General features: G+C 40.9%; 1 protein-coding gene across 1 annotated transcript in view; it reads right to left on the bottom strand.

The window, feature by feature from the left end:
* Positions 1-207: 207 nt before the first annotated feature.
* Positions 208-15,163, bottom strand: part of stk32c (serine/threonine kinase 32C) — an 83,624-nt gene continuing 68,668 nt past the window's right edge. Inside the window, exons 7-12 of the mRNA XM_029449956.1 lie at positions 14,829-14,932; positions 14,580-14,696; positions 11,904-12,029; positions 11,417-11,545; positions 8,012-8,079; positions 208-5,134 (exon numbers count right to left, since the gene is read on the bottom strand). Coding sequence (XP_029305816.1) covers positions 4,927-5,134; positions 8,012-8,079; positions 11,417-11,545; positions 11,904-12,029; positions 14,580-14,696; positions 14,829-14,932 — 752 coding nt within the window. The 3' untranslated portion in view covers positions 208-4,926. The remainder of the gene's footprint in view (positions 5,135-8,011; positions 8,080-11,416; positions 11,546-11,903; positions 12,030-14,579; positions 14,697-14,828; positions 14,933-15,163) is intronic.

Genomic DNA, 15,163 nt, shown 5'->3' with positions numbered 1-15,163 from the left:
TTCTTCCAGTCATAGCTTCAGTCCTCCTTGCAGTAAATAGTGACACAGCTCATGTTTGCAATGCTGTTCAAAGAGATGAATTCACTTTGAACGACTCTGCAAAGACAATTTATACCCCTGCTCTTCATCTCCCTCTACTGTCTGCAGACAAGCTGTGTCTTTAATGCTGTATTTGAGTGGAAACGACAAAGACACAGAGACACCAAATTACAGGAAGGAGATTTATTTCTTTATCAAAGCAGTTAAAGCAGCATTTTTTAAACACATGGAGCAGTTCAGTTGGTACAGTAACAAGGCTTTCTCTCCGATTCCCCCGAAAACTCCTGCGGCACAAAAACATTATGCAAAATAGGATCAAGGAGGAAAAGAGTGGCATGAATCACATTTTCTTCCTCTCGATTGGTTTTCTCAACAGGGCACTGAGTTTCAAACTGTATCCACAGAGTTAAGACATCTACAGTATGGTACACCTCGAGGGCATCCATCGGAAAACGGCTGAATAGGAGACATGCTGTTGCTGGTCAAACACTAGCACAATACCTTTTTTTTAAACACCTAACGGCATCCAGAACATTAACACATAAAGAAACATGTCGGAAGGATTTGCAAGCACGGTCCAATCAGGAATGATCACCGATATCAAGGAACAATTGTAGATAAGTATTGTAACTTAGAAAAAAGCTACACTTAAATGAACTGTCAAACTCAGTTATTATCCATTTACAAATGATTAACATATAATTACACATCCACTTCAGGTCTATGTTGATTTTAATGGTGAGTCTTAGAAATAACTGAGCTTTCTTTTCCACAAATGGAGACATTCAGTGTTTTAATAATGCAGCTAATTCTGTGTTGGGGTGAAGTGAAAACCTGCCCCAGTTCCAAATATTCTTCCTTTGCTGCAGTCAATAACGCAACACTTAATCCACAACGGAGCATCACACACGACTGCTGACCTCATTCCACTCATCCAGCAAGGGTACGAGCCTGGATACTTGAACAAAGTATTAAGACAACCTACAGGATGCCAAACGGTACTGCATATCATCTAAAATTATCATGCCGTCCATATAACACTGGGATTATACCATTTTTTACAGTTTAAATTTCACAAAACTCACTGTCCAGAAACAGTCACACAGGCCAGGTATACTCTGATGCGGGCTGTGCCTATAATCAGGTGAGCTGTTACCAAAAGCTTGTGCATGCACAAATCAGCCAGTAAGGCTCAAGCTCCAGGCGTTTGGCAAAAACAGGCTTATACTGTAGAGGTACATGCAAAATAAGCGCAGGGCTGAAGACTATTAAATTCATCATATATTTTGGCAGACTTGGAAGATGCCACTGTATATCCCTTTAAAGAAGCTTCTTAATCTAATCATAATATATAGTGTTTAAATAAATACTTCAACATTTTGGGAAGTACGCTTATTTGATTTCTTTCTGAGAGTGAGATGAGGGTGCCATTATTCCGAAACCCCCATAGTCCAAAAAATGTACCATTAGACAGAAAACACATTTATCCGACAGCCCGTTATCCCCATAGCTCCGAAAATACAAACTCTTACAGCAACCAACAGAGCACATGGCTAATTATTATGCAGAATGACAAAAGAAAATTCCCCTACCATGTTGAAGTCATTACCCACCCTAATCTTCCTCTAGTTGGCTAACCATGATATTCTTACCCTAAACCTAACCAACCAACCAACAGGCCACCAGAACAGGTCCGATGATGTCATTCTGCATAATAATTAGCGTTGTGCTTCTCTTTGTTGTATGGAGAGGGTGTTTTTTTGGAGTAATGCTTTTGGTCCAATGGGAAATGTTCTGGACTATTGGGGTTTCGATATAAAGGGCCGTCTGAACAATTGGCAGTCCCAGAGATGAGAAGATGGATACCATTCTCCTGTCTCTGCGTTAAGTATGAAACTGTGACTAGGAGGTGATTAGCCTAGCTTAGCATAAAAACTGGCAGAGCGACTGCTGCAAGACGAGGGTCACATGGCCGACAGAGGAAGCCAAGCTAGCATTGATGCTAGCAAGCTTATCTTTTGTTCCATTGGCCGTAGGAATTATTATTACCAGGGTTGGACAAGTTACTTACTCATTGAAATAGTAGTTACATTACTTTACTAATTACTCAACAAAGTTATTAACTTAATCAACCAAGCTTTGTTAAAGGTGTCTTCCAATTACTCCAAACTGATCAATAACAGCTAGCTTAATGTTAGCCCTGGTGACCGCAGGACTGGTGACTCCTGAATTTGGATGTACTAGTGGCTAACATTAGCAAGCCAGCTAAGAACACACAACATGTTACTGAGACTTTGGAATATAGTTAATATAGTTAGAGGCTAAGTGCCTCACCACATCTCCCCTGTACCAAACTAACGTACCAGTCTGTCAACTGAACGTTGAGAGACAAGTCCGCTCTTAAATTAAAAAATATTATTACAATGCTACAATGTGCGATTACAATGTAGAGCACAGTTTGCCATGTTAATAGAAATACCTCCTCAAAGGAGGTTATGTTTTCCGTTTGGTTAGTTTGTCTGTTGATCAGCAGAGTGGAGAAACTACTACCCTATTTTCATGAACATAAACAAATTATTTTTGACTTTTGTTAAAAGGTCTGCATGAGTACCCTTCTAGTTTTATTAGTTTTCATAGAAATGTAAAATGGTTACACTGAATGATGAAACTAAAATTAGGTAAGTTGGCATCTAAATTAAGATTGGTCTTTTACAGGGCACCCCTCATTATTAAAGACACAGAAATATAGAAATCAGAAAGTTCATTCACTTCTGCAGGCCCCACTGAAGGTATTCCTAACTGCGTTTTTCAAAACAGTACGTGTAGCCAAGCTAGTAAGAACTCTATGTAAATGTATCACACAGATGCCTTTGACTGGCTCCGTCTTTAATGTGACCAGCGCTTTGCATTCCCTCGAGAGTCTCCTGAAACAGCTGGCATGGCTCACTTCAAAGTTCAGTATCACCTACACCTCACTACACCTAGAAAGCTCAGGAAAAAAGATAGTGTATCTCATTTTAACTCTCTACAGAAATTAAATAAACTATAATTTGTGGTTTTAGAGCAAATTATCTAAGTAACAATTTTTACATTACTGTTACAACATGTTAATTAGTGAGCTTGAGAGGCTCCTAGTAAGTGGATTCAGAGTCAAGCTAGCTGCTTTTCCCTAATCGCCTCTAAACCCAAAGACATGAGAGCGGGATCTTATCGTATATTTTTTGCAAAAGCAGCCAATAAGCATAAATCCCAAAATGTCTAACTATAACTTTAAGCCTGAAATAGATACTTTATACACCATATGATTGTATAAATGATAGTAATTTCACTTGCAGAAGGAACATTGACATTATGTTATAGTTGGGAAAAAGAGACACACACTCACTCATTCGAAGTTCCTTAGAAATGGTTATGCAAATGGTAGAAAAGCTTTGGCATATTTTGCCTACAAGTTGTGCCTGCACACTTGGAAAGAAGAGCTGAACGAAGCTTCACACAGCTCTTCCTTTAGTTATATGTCGAGTTTGCAGTCCCACATAAAACTGTGGTGAGTTGAATTACCTACAATGTATGCTATTTACATGGTTTTCGTTTTATTAGGCCTTAGGGTTTTAAAGGTGAACCTTTGCTACGTGTTCCCAGGTGTTCAGACTGAGATTAATGGTGCCACCTTAGATGTACCGCTATCACTATGACATAATAGGCTAGCTCATCTATACAATTTGATGTACCAACAGGGCACAGCTACACATTTAAGTACAGCCATGAAAACAAGCTCTACTGGGGAGATTATCTTTGTAACCAAGCACTTAAAGATATGATGATGTTTAGTTAAGTAAACAGAGCTTTGTTATAGATCCTTAAAAGATGGGACTGTTGGTGATTGGCGTTTACAATATTCCCCAGAGCACAGTTTCTGACTGAGTCAGAGAATGGTGCAGGGCTAAAATACTACGTGTTGATAACCATTACAGACACAGTGACAAGCAAAACTTTCTTTCTGATTGCTGTACTGACTTGCTATAAATTATAGTACCTTATCATCCTAAAAACAAAATGCTTGGACAAAGAATAGTTATCTAACATCTAGAGAGGAAAATGTATCTAACATTCTGATCTATAATGCATCCATGGCTACGACGTGATTAACGGATACTGATTATCATCAACAGGCACCACTTTAAACGGGTTTACAACATGAAACCAGCCGCACTTTCTTGGCCTGTCTGAAAACAGCCACTTACTGTAAATGTGTCTCAGAGAGGTGTTGCAACAGGAGGAAGTTGCTCCAGGAGAAACAATTGTTCTGAATTAGGGCACACATTACATGAAAGAGGCGGGGAGGAGGGGGGGGTGGTGTACTGAAGACTCAGGCAATAACATAAACTGAGTGCCTGGCTGCGTGTGCTGAATAATTCAGTCGTCCTCTATCAGATTTTGAAGAGGAAGGCTGAGAGGGGAGGTGTCTCCACCAAAATCCGCCAACCCCACAAAAAACGTGGACTGCTATTACTCGAGATGTCATCGTGCTCGTGGAGCTTTCTGCTTGTGAACAACACCTCCTAGTAAGTGATACCTTATTTGTCATGCTATACTGTAACATTGCATAGAAGTTAGAGCTTACTCTAGGGCGGATGGGTACAGTAGACGGGGACTCTCTGGAAATCTGCTTCATTCATGACCTACCTAAAGGATGCTACAGGGGAAAAAAAGGAGGGAAAATGGTGGGAGCCATTTTGGGTCCTGCTGTGTGTCAGTCGCCCTGCTGGGCACTCCCTCCGCTCCTGGCTACAACAGAGGAGAGAGGTGAGAATGTATCTATTGGCATGGCACAAACGCTGCAGTGGCCAGAGAGACCTGCGATCGTCACTGTAAGGCGATGTGGCGCTAGCAGCTGCCGGGGGAGGAGCACACCGAGCCGCACATGCTCAGTTTGGAGGAGGACTCGGGCTCCGGCTCGGGCTCCGGCTCCGGCTCGGGTTCTGGCTCGGGTGCGTCATCGTCGGTGGCGCCGGCTTCGGCCTCCCCGTCCCCATCTCCACTGGCATCATCGCCCCCGGCCTCTGACGGACCCTCCTCCTGACGCCTTTTCAACCTGAGACAGAGAAACACACATAAGCATCTTTCACACATGCACTGAAATTATCTAGACCGTTACAAAAATCATAAATTACATCAGATAGACTTGGTTCCCAAGGTGCTTGAAATCCTTGAAAGTTTGTGGATTTGAGGAAAATAAAATCAAGGCCTTGCAAGTTTTTGAAAACTGACATAAATAGAAAGTGCTTGAAAAAGTTCTTTTTAAGAAGATTGAACTAAAAGTTGGCAAACCGGCTACGTTCCTCTGTCTGCATGCGTCTCTGCGTCATTGCCTGGAGAAAGTGAAACGATCACGTGCGTGCATGAGTGATTGAAATTTAATTATGCAGGTTTAATCATCGGCCAGCAAGCGAGAAAGCCTGCTAGTTCTCATTATAAAAATTCTGTAAACCTTGATCTATGTCTCAAACTATGCCGTGTTGGGTCCTTGATTTTGAGAGAATTGGGCCTGGAAAGTCCTTGAATTAGATGTCTTATCTCTATTTTGGCTGGCTTGAAACCGCAACAAAACAAACATCCAAAGGTGAAGAAGAAGGATGATTTACATGAAGACGCTAACCAATACGTCTAACTGGAGTGATTCAGGAACTCCTGTGTGTAAGGCCCAACGACTAAATCGTCAGACAAATTCAAGGGACGATAAGAGACTCGGCTGTTTATGAACAAATTAGGAACCGGCTAATTGACCGCGGTGTAATCTGCGTCGTGCCTCCTGCAAACGCCACCCAGGTGCCTAAACCAAACGTACATCCAGTAGGTGAGAATGCTTCTGATACGGACAATCTCCTGTTGTGCTCTACATGTGTGAAAGGGAAACTTGTTGAGTTTATATATAAACTGCAGAAACAGAAAATATGATACATATACATAGAGCTACAGAAAGCTCTTAATCTAACTCTATGCCTTTCTGGAATTACATGCTTCCTTGGGGGCACATTTGGTCCTCAGAAAAGTAGTAGAAACAGTAGCTGAATATACAGTAATGAAAGGCCTTTGGTCTATTATATAGTACTCGTCTGCATAATTCTAGATATTATGCCCTCCATTATAAATAGAAGTAGATTGCCATTAATTAGAGCAAAAGGCTATAATAAGACATTTGCCAAACAGAAGGATTCCAGTAACAGTGCAGTGGCAGGACCCAGTCAATAATGAATGAGGCGATAATTTAGAGCAGCACTGAACCCTTTACATTGCAGAGAGGATCTATAGACATAGAGTCTATACTTATGATGTACTGTGTATATTTTACTGACAACTACAAAATATTAGATGCATAATATTTAGCCACAGCAGGACGGGCTCTTAAAAACCTCCTGTGTTCTACAGATTACAGTACATATCCAAGTCATTTCATTAGAGAGGCTTGGTCGTCATACAGCTTTGGAATGACATGCGATCCTCTCCTGTAAGATGAATTCCTTCCTCCACCAGAATATTTATCAAGATGCACTGTGTGTTCTACAGTTTTGTTTTGTATTGGACACAAATGAGTATTTGCTGTGCCTCTCCTCATACTGCAACACGTTCACCTTCCTCTGCTCCTGACGGTGTTCACTGTTAGCTCCAGGTTCACGCACGCTTTACTGCCAGTCATGGTTTAAATGCAGGTGGCAGCACGAGAGATGTTTACTAGAAACTGTAATTACAATAAAGCGTTGTTGGCAAACCTTTTTGTGGATTTTGGCTTTTAAATGGAAAAATATGGTTTCTTTGCGGAGATCCGACCCTTCTTTCTCACAGTTATGATAACATTGTCTGGGAGGACGACAATAAAGTCAACAAGAAACAAGAGAGGTGAGACGATCTCATTTCCTATTAGTATTTTAAAAAGAAACGTACGTGGATTTATTGTATACTCACTTCAAAAATAAGTATACAATAAATAATAGTATATGTTGTATATAACTGCAGGATGGAATTGGCAGTGTTACTAGAAGCTGCCAATTACTTCCCGCTGGATGAAGTTGAACTAAAGCAAGAATATCCCAGGGAGGAATCTAATTTAGGTAACTAAAGCTACTTAGAGAAAGTAATTCAAACTACTTTCTCATAATTTTACCTTTTTTTTACAATGTACACGGGATATGAAATTATAAAATATAATATATAAAAGTCACATACCAGCCACTTAATTGAGTTGAAAACGTTTTTTTTCCACTTTTTCACAGGTCATACATAAAACAAAATAATTAAAAACCCACTAAATATTGAACTTGCACCTTTTGAGACCGTATGAACAGCTCTGCTGTAAACAGGAGGCCTGTTGTCAAAGCAGAACGAAGGAGGTTCAACTACAGTAGAGATAAATAAATAAAATCTTTCCTTTTATAGCACAACATTGTTTGTAGTTAAGTTGTTAACTACTCAAAAAAGGCAAGCTACTGTAAAATGCAGTTAAACAACTTAACTGTATTTACATGTAGTTCACTACTCCAGGGAACGCTGGGAATTGGGACACAGCAATAGTTTTCCTGGTTAAAGAAGGATAATAAGTGTCGTTGCCGGTGTGCACACTTTTACCTTCAACTCAAGTGAAAGCAAATCCGGTTGAGATCTCAGCACTTACTTTGATGCTTTGCTGCAATGTTTGCATGACTAATAGAACCAAAGGCCACCGCTGCAAACATATAAAAGGTTTTACTTAGTTTTCCTTTAGGAGGAAACTATGTTGCATTACTATTAAGGAAAAGGGAAGCCAAGGAGAAGAAATGTATTTATTTGGAAATGAACATTTGGTATGATTCTCGTAAATATCTTTGCCCTTTGCGTTCGGACCAGCAGTGTTGGCGCATTAGTGCTGAATGAGGAAACAGAAAGCTCTGCTTTTAGCTCGTGTTATCGATGGTCTGCTGCTCTTGTGTTCTCTTACTTCTCTCGGTTGAAGATCATGAACTCCTGCTGCACCACTTCAAGGCACTCCTGTAGGTAGTCATTCTCCTGCAGGCAGACAACCGACAAAACATCATCAGCATCAACATCAATCTCGTTACTGGCATTAAGAACTGCAGATGCGACTTTACGTCATCTTCAATCCCTCGGCTGCGTGACCTCTGAGGTGAAAATGTATTTTTCCTCATTTCCTTTTAATCCTTCGTTGCTCTTTTTAAACAAGTCATGAATTGTTTGTGAGCCCTCCTCAAATTGGATGTTTGGCCCGAGACAAAAATAGAAGCTCATATTTCCGAAAGCACTTGAGGCGGCCATGACAACAGCAGTGAAGGCTTCATAATTTAATAATCTTGGTAATAACGGAGTACGGGGCACAGACAAGCAGGCACTCACACACGTATGTGCTACACACTCACACACAGACATAGAGTCTCATAACCCTTCTATTGTTAGAGGTGCGCACTCCTTGCACACGGTGATCAGCGCTTATCACACACACACACACACACACACACACACACGTCTGACGTTAATAACAGTGATGTGATGATGGCTGTTATGGGAACCGGCTGCTTCTCATAATGACAGAGAGGATAGCTCCTGTCTGTGGTAAATAATGTCTCAATCAAACATAACATGGCAGAAGAGACGAAGAGGCTCTCAGTATATAAGAGCACATCAAGATGGGCCCGGGCTTCATCGTGTATTAAATGTCTTTCATTTCTACACAAAACGGATCATTTTTAACGTGAAGATGAAATAGCGGCGATAGTTCCCCAAATTTCTGCTGATCAGTAAGAAGCCTGAGAACCAGTTCCCAACAACAAAGAATTCATAAACAACTTAAAGGAACAAATCTTACAAGAGCCTTCACAATGAAAAGTTGCCCTCTTAATAAGAATAAAAAAAGGGCTCAACTATAATAAGTACCTTTTAGTACCTCGATAATAACGAAACATGAATTAAGGTTTTTTTTATATGAAAATAAACCGATACACAAAATAAAGCCTGCGGGCGAGCATAAATAAACTATTTTATATTTTGAAACCAGCCAGTTTTCAGGATGCTCAAAATCACCTTCAATCAGAAAAGTTAAGAAAGCAAAAGAAGTCTCAAAAGTGCCTAAAGAGCAAAGTTTCGATCTGACAATATCTGCATGAAGTGGAGGAAGGATCAGAATGTCCTGGGTGTGCAGTTCTCCACCTCTCTGCAGCCCTAAAGAAAGGGCGTCGTCAATTGATTGGCCGGGAGGGGAAATGCACCGAGCTGCTCCTAATTCTTTATGAGGAGCCGGTCCACACACCCTGCGCAAGAAGTGAACTTAATAACCTTCCAATCAACTCAGGGGAATTGTGACATTCAGATCACTTCCTACAAGGTATCTTGCTATTTCACCATAACACCACTCTCACCGCCGTTGTATGATAGACTAGCATGGCCCCTTTGCTTTGTATTATCTATTTGGGTTACTATCTATTTCTTTGACATTGCTTTCTCACCACGAGCACCAACCGGAGGATGCTTGCCCTCGTACTTTGTATGGATGAGCTTGTAGAGCAAGGAGGATGTGGGTGTATGACAGTTGCATACGCACTGTTCTCATTGGGATGAAAAAAGATTCTGCCGCTCAGAAAATACTCTATATGGCGACTTGTTCTCCCTGTATGGCATTAAGAAACTTCTTATCATGCTAAGCTAACAGGCTGCTGGCTCCAGCTACACACTAAACGGACATGAAAGTGGCCTCGAACTTCTCATCTATCTATAGACATGAAAGCACCAAAGCTATTTGCCAAAGTGTCTAACTATTTCTGAATTTTCAAAATCTTTGGTATAATAATTTTGACTTGTATAATATCCTACTGTAATACTCGTTTTTCCCTCTGTTCAGAATAGAGTATGTTTTATAACAGGAGCTAAATATAAAGTACGACAGTAAAGGAGAGACCTGTTTGGGAACAACTATGATCTCCAGAGATGCAGCTAATCAGCATACTTACAGGATGCCTGCAGCTAGCATGCTTGTACAGTATGTCTCTATTTATATTCACTTGCATGATTGGTTATTGATTTTCTCTGCTGAGCTGAAATAATTCACAACAGCCGAGGAAAGAAATATCCTAGGATTTGGCTCACCTCCAATCTAAAAATATGCAGTTTTGACGGGAACTGACAGAGCGGAGACCACGTAAACCTGAGCAGCATTGCTCCCCAACACTGGCCCTGCTTTGTCATCCGTACGGTTTCTATGAGTAACACTCCTCTGTGTTTATCATTCGCTCAGACGCATGTGCGTGTGCTGGTTTCCTCTTCATAATTATTTGCTTTTAGCACCTACATATTGAAAATAACATGAACCTGAAACACACAAAGCTATAAAGATTATTATTACAGGTCATTTAGCAGACGCTCTGATCCAGAGCGACTTACAGTGAACTAACTACAGGGACAGTCCCCCTGGAGCAACTCAGGGTTAAGTGCCTTGCTCAGGGGCACAATGGTGGCAGCCCTGGTGTTGAACTCACAACCTTCTGGTGTTGTATTTGGAAGCCGTACCACTACACCACTAGGCCATCACCACATTAAATTAAATTAGCAAATCTAAGCATTGTGTAGTTGCAACTAACCATTTTAAATGTGACAAAAGCTAAAAATAGCACTTTCTATCATCATAAGGGAATAAAGGCATTTGAACAGATGCAGTGACATCTTGAATTCCATCTTCATCCTCACGGCTCATAAATCCTCCTCCTCAACAGAACACGATGGTGTTAATGCCGGGGTTATGCAGCATTTCACTATTTTATCTCTTGTATCTAAATATGAAAGATGGTGCAGATCATAGACTAATCCGAGGAATGTGACCTCTCTTTTTAAATACTCTTCTAAGAGACACACAAGCATGTACACACGGTGCTCCTTACCTTGTTTAATTTATCATTGTGAAAACATCAGGATTTAGGGGTGTGTAGTATTTTCGAAAACCGTGATATTAAAAAAGATATATATATTAATATCATGTTAATAATACACAGATGATGATATAATTATTATATATTGTTTCTTTCTTTTTCTACGCTTTTCTACAGTTATGGTTGCAGACTGTCTCTCCTCTCCTCCCATTGGATGAATTTGAACTTTCAATTTTGGAGTGTAGTTTATTTGCCAAGAAAAATGAATTTGACTGATTATTATTATAATCATTACAATAATATTATTATTTCAAATGACCACGATAATTGTGTAGTGAAAATCTGATATTGTGACAACCTTAATCAAAAATGACAAATCTATTAATCTAATATATGTCAGATGCATTACAGGTAGGCAGGCACTGTTATTTTCTCCACACTACTCCAGTATAACCAGCGGCTACATCACTCACAGACTGTGAATCCTTGCTGTTGTCTCGAGACCGGTTCTTGGCCAGCCTCTTCTTCTTCTTGTGAAGGGGACGCGACTCCAGGATCATCTCCTCCAGCTCAAAGGTGGGGTCGCAGTGGAGGCGACCTTTCTGTGGGAGGGAGATGCACACGAGATAATAAGAAATACAAACACCCACACTGTGGCTCATAAATCAGCTGCATTATACACAGAGTGCAGAAAGGCATAGTGAGCTAAACGTACTGAATAACACACATGAATGGGTCTGTACACACACTATAGTGAAAGACCATAAAGAAGCTGCAGCTACTTTCTTTTGCATTATTTAGTTGCTATACGTGCTCATTACGTAATGCAAACAAGAAGGAGTGCCAGTGTGTGCTTTTAAATGTTTATTGTAGCCATGCGCGTGTGTGTGTGTGTGTGTGTATGCACGTGTGTGTGTGTGTGTGTGTGTGTGTGTTGACATCTGATCGTTTCAAACTAACATTAGGAACAAATCCGGCCTCCGTCTTCTTTTCGAACACGGCGTCCCAGTTGACATCAGCGAGGTAGGGAGATGCCTGCATGTCAGACAGGCTGGAGAAACGATGCTCTGGGTTCACTGTCAGTAGCTGGAAGGAAAGAACACACACACACACACACACACACACACACACACACACACACACACACACACACACACACACACACACACACACACACACACACACACACACACACACACGTCATCATGTCACCTTCTGAGTCACAACTTCTCTCCTCACTCACAGCCAGACTCTTCTCTCTAGGAGATAAAATAAACTTGACAAGTCAACCCTGGTTATTTCCTTTTTATTATGGAGTTCACATAAAAAGACGTGTAGCCAGTGTTGCCGGACTAGGTATGCTATTAATACTGCCATATTGTATTTGGGAATTGGATATATTTTTTTATATAGGCTACTATCCTTTTTATTGTTCATTTTAAGTTGAAGTTTTTTATTGTTTAAAAAGCAGGCACACAATAGCCTAATATGGAGTCCCAAGAGTTCAAAATATATAAATAGACATTATGAATGACTCAACCATGTCATGTCAAGCTGCGGTTGTAGTTCAACACACTAAACACATTAAATAACTTAATTTTATTTAGCTTAACATAACTAGGAACGCTACCTATCTAGCCAGGTAACTAGCTAGGTGGGGTTGTGAGCTTGAATTATTAATCAGCATCAAAGCAAAGAGCCAACTTTAGCTAGTTCTTGTTGGCTAGAAGGCTAGAATGACCAGTCTTCACAGAGTTGTATGTCTGATGTAGTAAACAACAGGGGGCACTGTTAATTAAATCAGCCACTCATCAGGTTTGAATCAACATTGTTGCAGCTGATCAAAACAGATGAACAGCACACATGAGTGGAGTCACATACTCCAGAGAGAAAATAGAAACTGGATGTGTTTTTAATGGAATACCATCTGTTTCATTTTCCTCCTCAGGGTAAACACTGGAAACAATAATGGGATGTGGCTTTTGTTGTCATGTTAACGCTCCACCTGTGCTTTATTTTCTTCCTTTGGTCACAGGTTGATTCAGTTTTCTCCTGCAGGGCCTGCTACGTCTGTCCTGGTGGAGTCCAGACATGGTAATAATTGATCAGCAGCAGAGCGGAAGGGACCAGCGCTCCGTCCAGGACGCTCAGTCACTCAGACACAGAACACATGCTTACACTTACACTCTGCCAAAATATATCCTACTAAACAAGCCCTGTGTTTCATACCTACTCTAAAATCTTGTCTCAAAATGACTGAAGAAATACTGTCGGAGGGGATGAGATCATTTGTTTCCAGCACAGTTACACATGTTCAGATGACACCATGTTGACATAAAGCAGAATAAATTAGATTATTATTAAAGGGAAAATGAGTCTGATTAAAAAAACTGTTTTGAGACTCAATATGAGGTTAAATGACTTATCAGCAACAATACTCTGGTGGACACACAGAGACACACTGCCTCTTCTCACCCACTTGCTCTGTTTCTGTGCTTCCATCCCTCAGATTCCCATCTGTCGTTTTTCTTCTCCTTTGCCCCGAGGGTCTCAGCTCATTCTCCCTCCCTTCAGCTCCAGTCCCCTGCAGTACCTGTATCCTCTGTTCCTTTGGCTTCCAGTGCTTTATTTCCTCAATATGTACCCCAATATCTCGTCTATATCCCTGCTACTCTTCTTACCTCCCACTCCTCTTTCTATGGGGGGGGGGGGGGGACCATCTATCAGAGTTCAATCTACTTTAACAAAAACATAACCTGAATCTTATTAAATTAGTATATACTGCATTTGCATCCACATTCCCTCATTCTTTCATGAATTCATTTTCATTCAAATATTTTTACAGTATGTTCCAGTTTTACCGAGCCACATTTATGAGTCTGCAAAACATTATTATTTTATATATATATATATATTATATTATTATTTTTATGATATTCAGAGTATATCAGAGTATATTCAGTGGCTCAGTCAGTAGGGGCTTGGACTGTGAGCCGTAGGGTTGCTGGTACAATTCACCGACCAGACCTGAAAAATGGAATGTGACTGCTACTTGGAGAGGTCCCAGTTCACCTCCTGCCTTGCCGTGGTGCCCTTGAGCAAGGCACCGGACATCCCCCTTCCCCCCTCACTCCGATTGCTCCCCGGGCGCTGTCCTATGAGCTGCCCACTGCTCCTAGTACTAGAGTCCTGGTACTAGGATGGGTTAAAAGCAGAGAACAAATGTCACTGTGTGTGCTCTGCATGTGTGACCATTAAAAAGAGGGTTTCATTGCTCTGATTCTATCTAAAATACATCCACCTAAAGACATGCACATTTGTCAAATGAAAATGTCTTTCAGAGTTAGCACAATACCTCAAATCAAGGAGGTACTGGATTCAAAACATAGTGTAACTGAACAAAAAAAAACTGTACTGTTGTCCAGAGCGGACAAACCACATTTTGGCTGCAGAGAGAGCCTTTCATGTTTTTACATTATCTGAAGGCCACCGTAGGTTCTCTTGGAAAGGGAGGGGTGAGTGGAGAGGTATTCAGTTGGATGCAATTTGCAACCTAACCGCTAGATGTCACTAAGTCCTACAATACTTTAAATGAAAGACCTGAAAGTAAATGATACCCGATTGTGTCCGGCTCACCTTCCTCAAAAGGGAAACCAGGTCCTTGGGCCAGGCCGGGCTGTACTGGACACTGACTGTACTGAAGAGCTGCATCAGGGACTCCACAGAGTTACTTGCATGGATGTCATAGGGCCTCTGGTACGGAAACAGGATGACACAAAGAGGGAAAATAGACAGATGAGGAAGAGAAAGACGAGGGGATGAATGGAGGCAAGTTCAGTTTTGCAAACTCATTACATAAAAACTCAAATTCCCATTATGCCTTACCCATCCACGCAGCACTTCGAAGATTGTCACCCCTAGTGACCACCAGTCTACTTCAGAGGCATAGCCCGTCCCCCCACTTACAAAAGACTGGAAGATCTCTGGGGCTGAAAACACAAACAGAGAATCAGTTCTGGAGCATAAAAAAGATTTTCAAACCACTGCCTATACATCAGGTAAGAAAGCAAGTGTTACTTTGCAAAATGTAAACACAAAATGTTAATTTTCCCTCAGCTGTGCAGTGTAATCACAAGACGGGACATTTTTCTCTCAGCTTTTTACAAATAAACACAAGATCTGTAATTTCCATCACTTAATTCACAAAAGTGTCTCTCTAG

Source organism: Cottoperca gobio, chromosome 15, assembly GCF_900634415.1.
Source record: "Cottoperca gobio chromosome 15, fCotGob3.1, whole genome shotgun sequence".
Taxonomy (NCBI): domain Eukaryota; kingdom Metazoa; phylum Chordata; class Actinopteri; order Perciformes; family Bovichtidae; genus Cottoperca; species Cottoperca gobio.
Note: the sequence above shows the minus strand (reverse complement) of the source record. Positions and strands in the feature narration are given on the sequence as shown.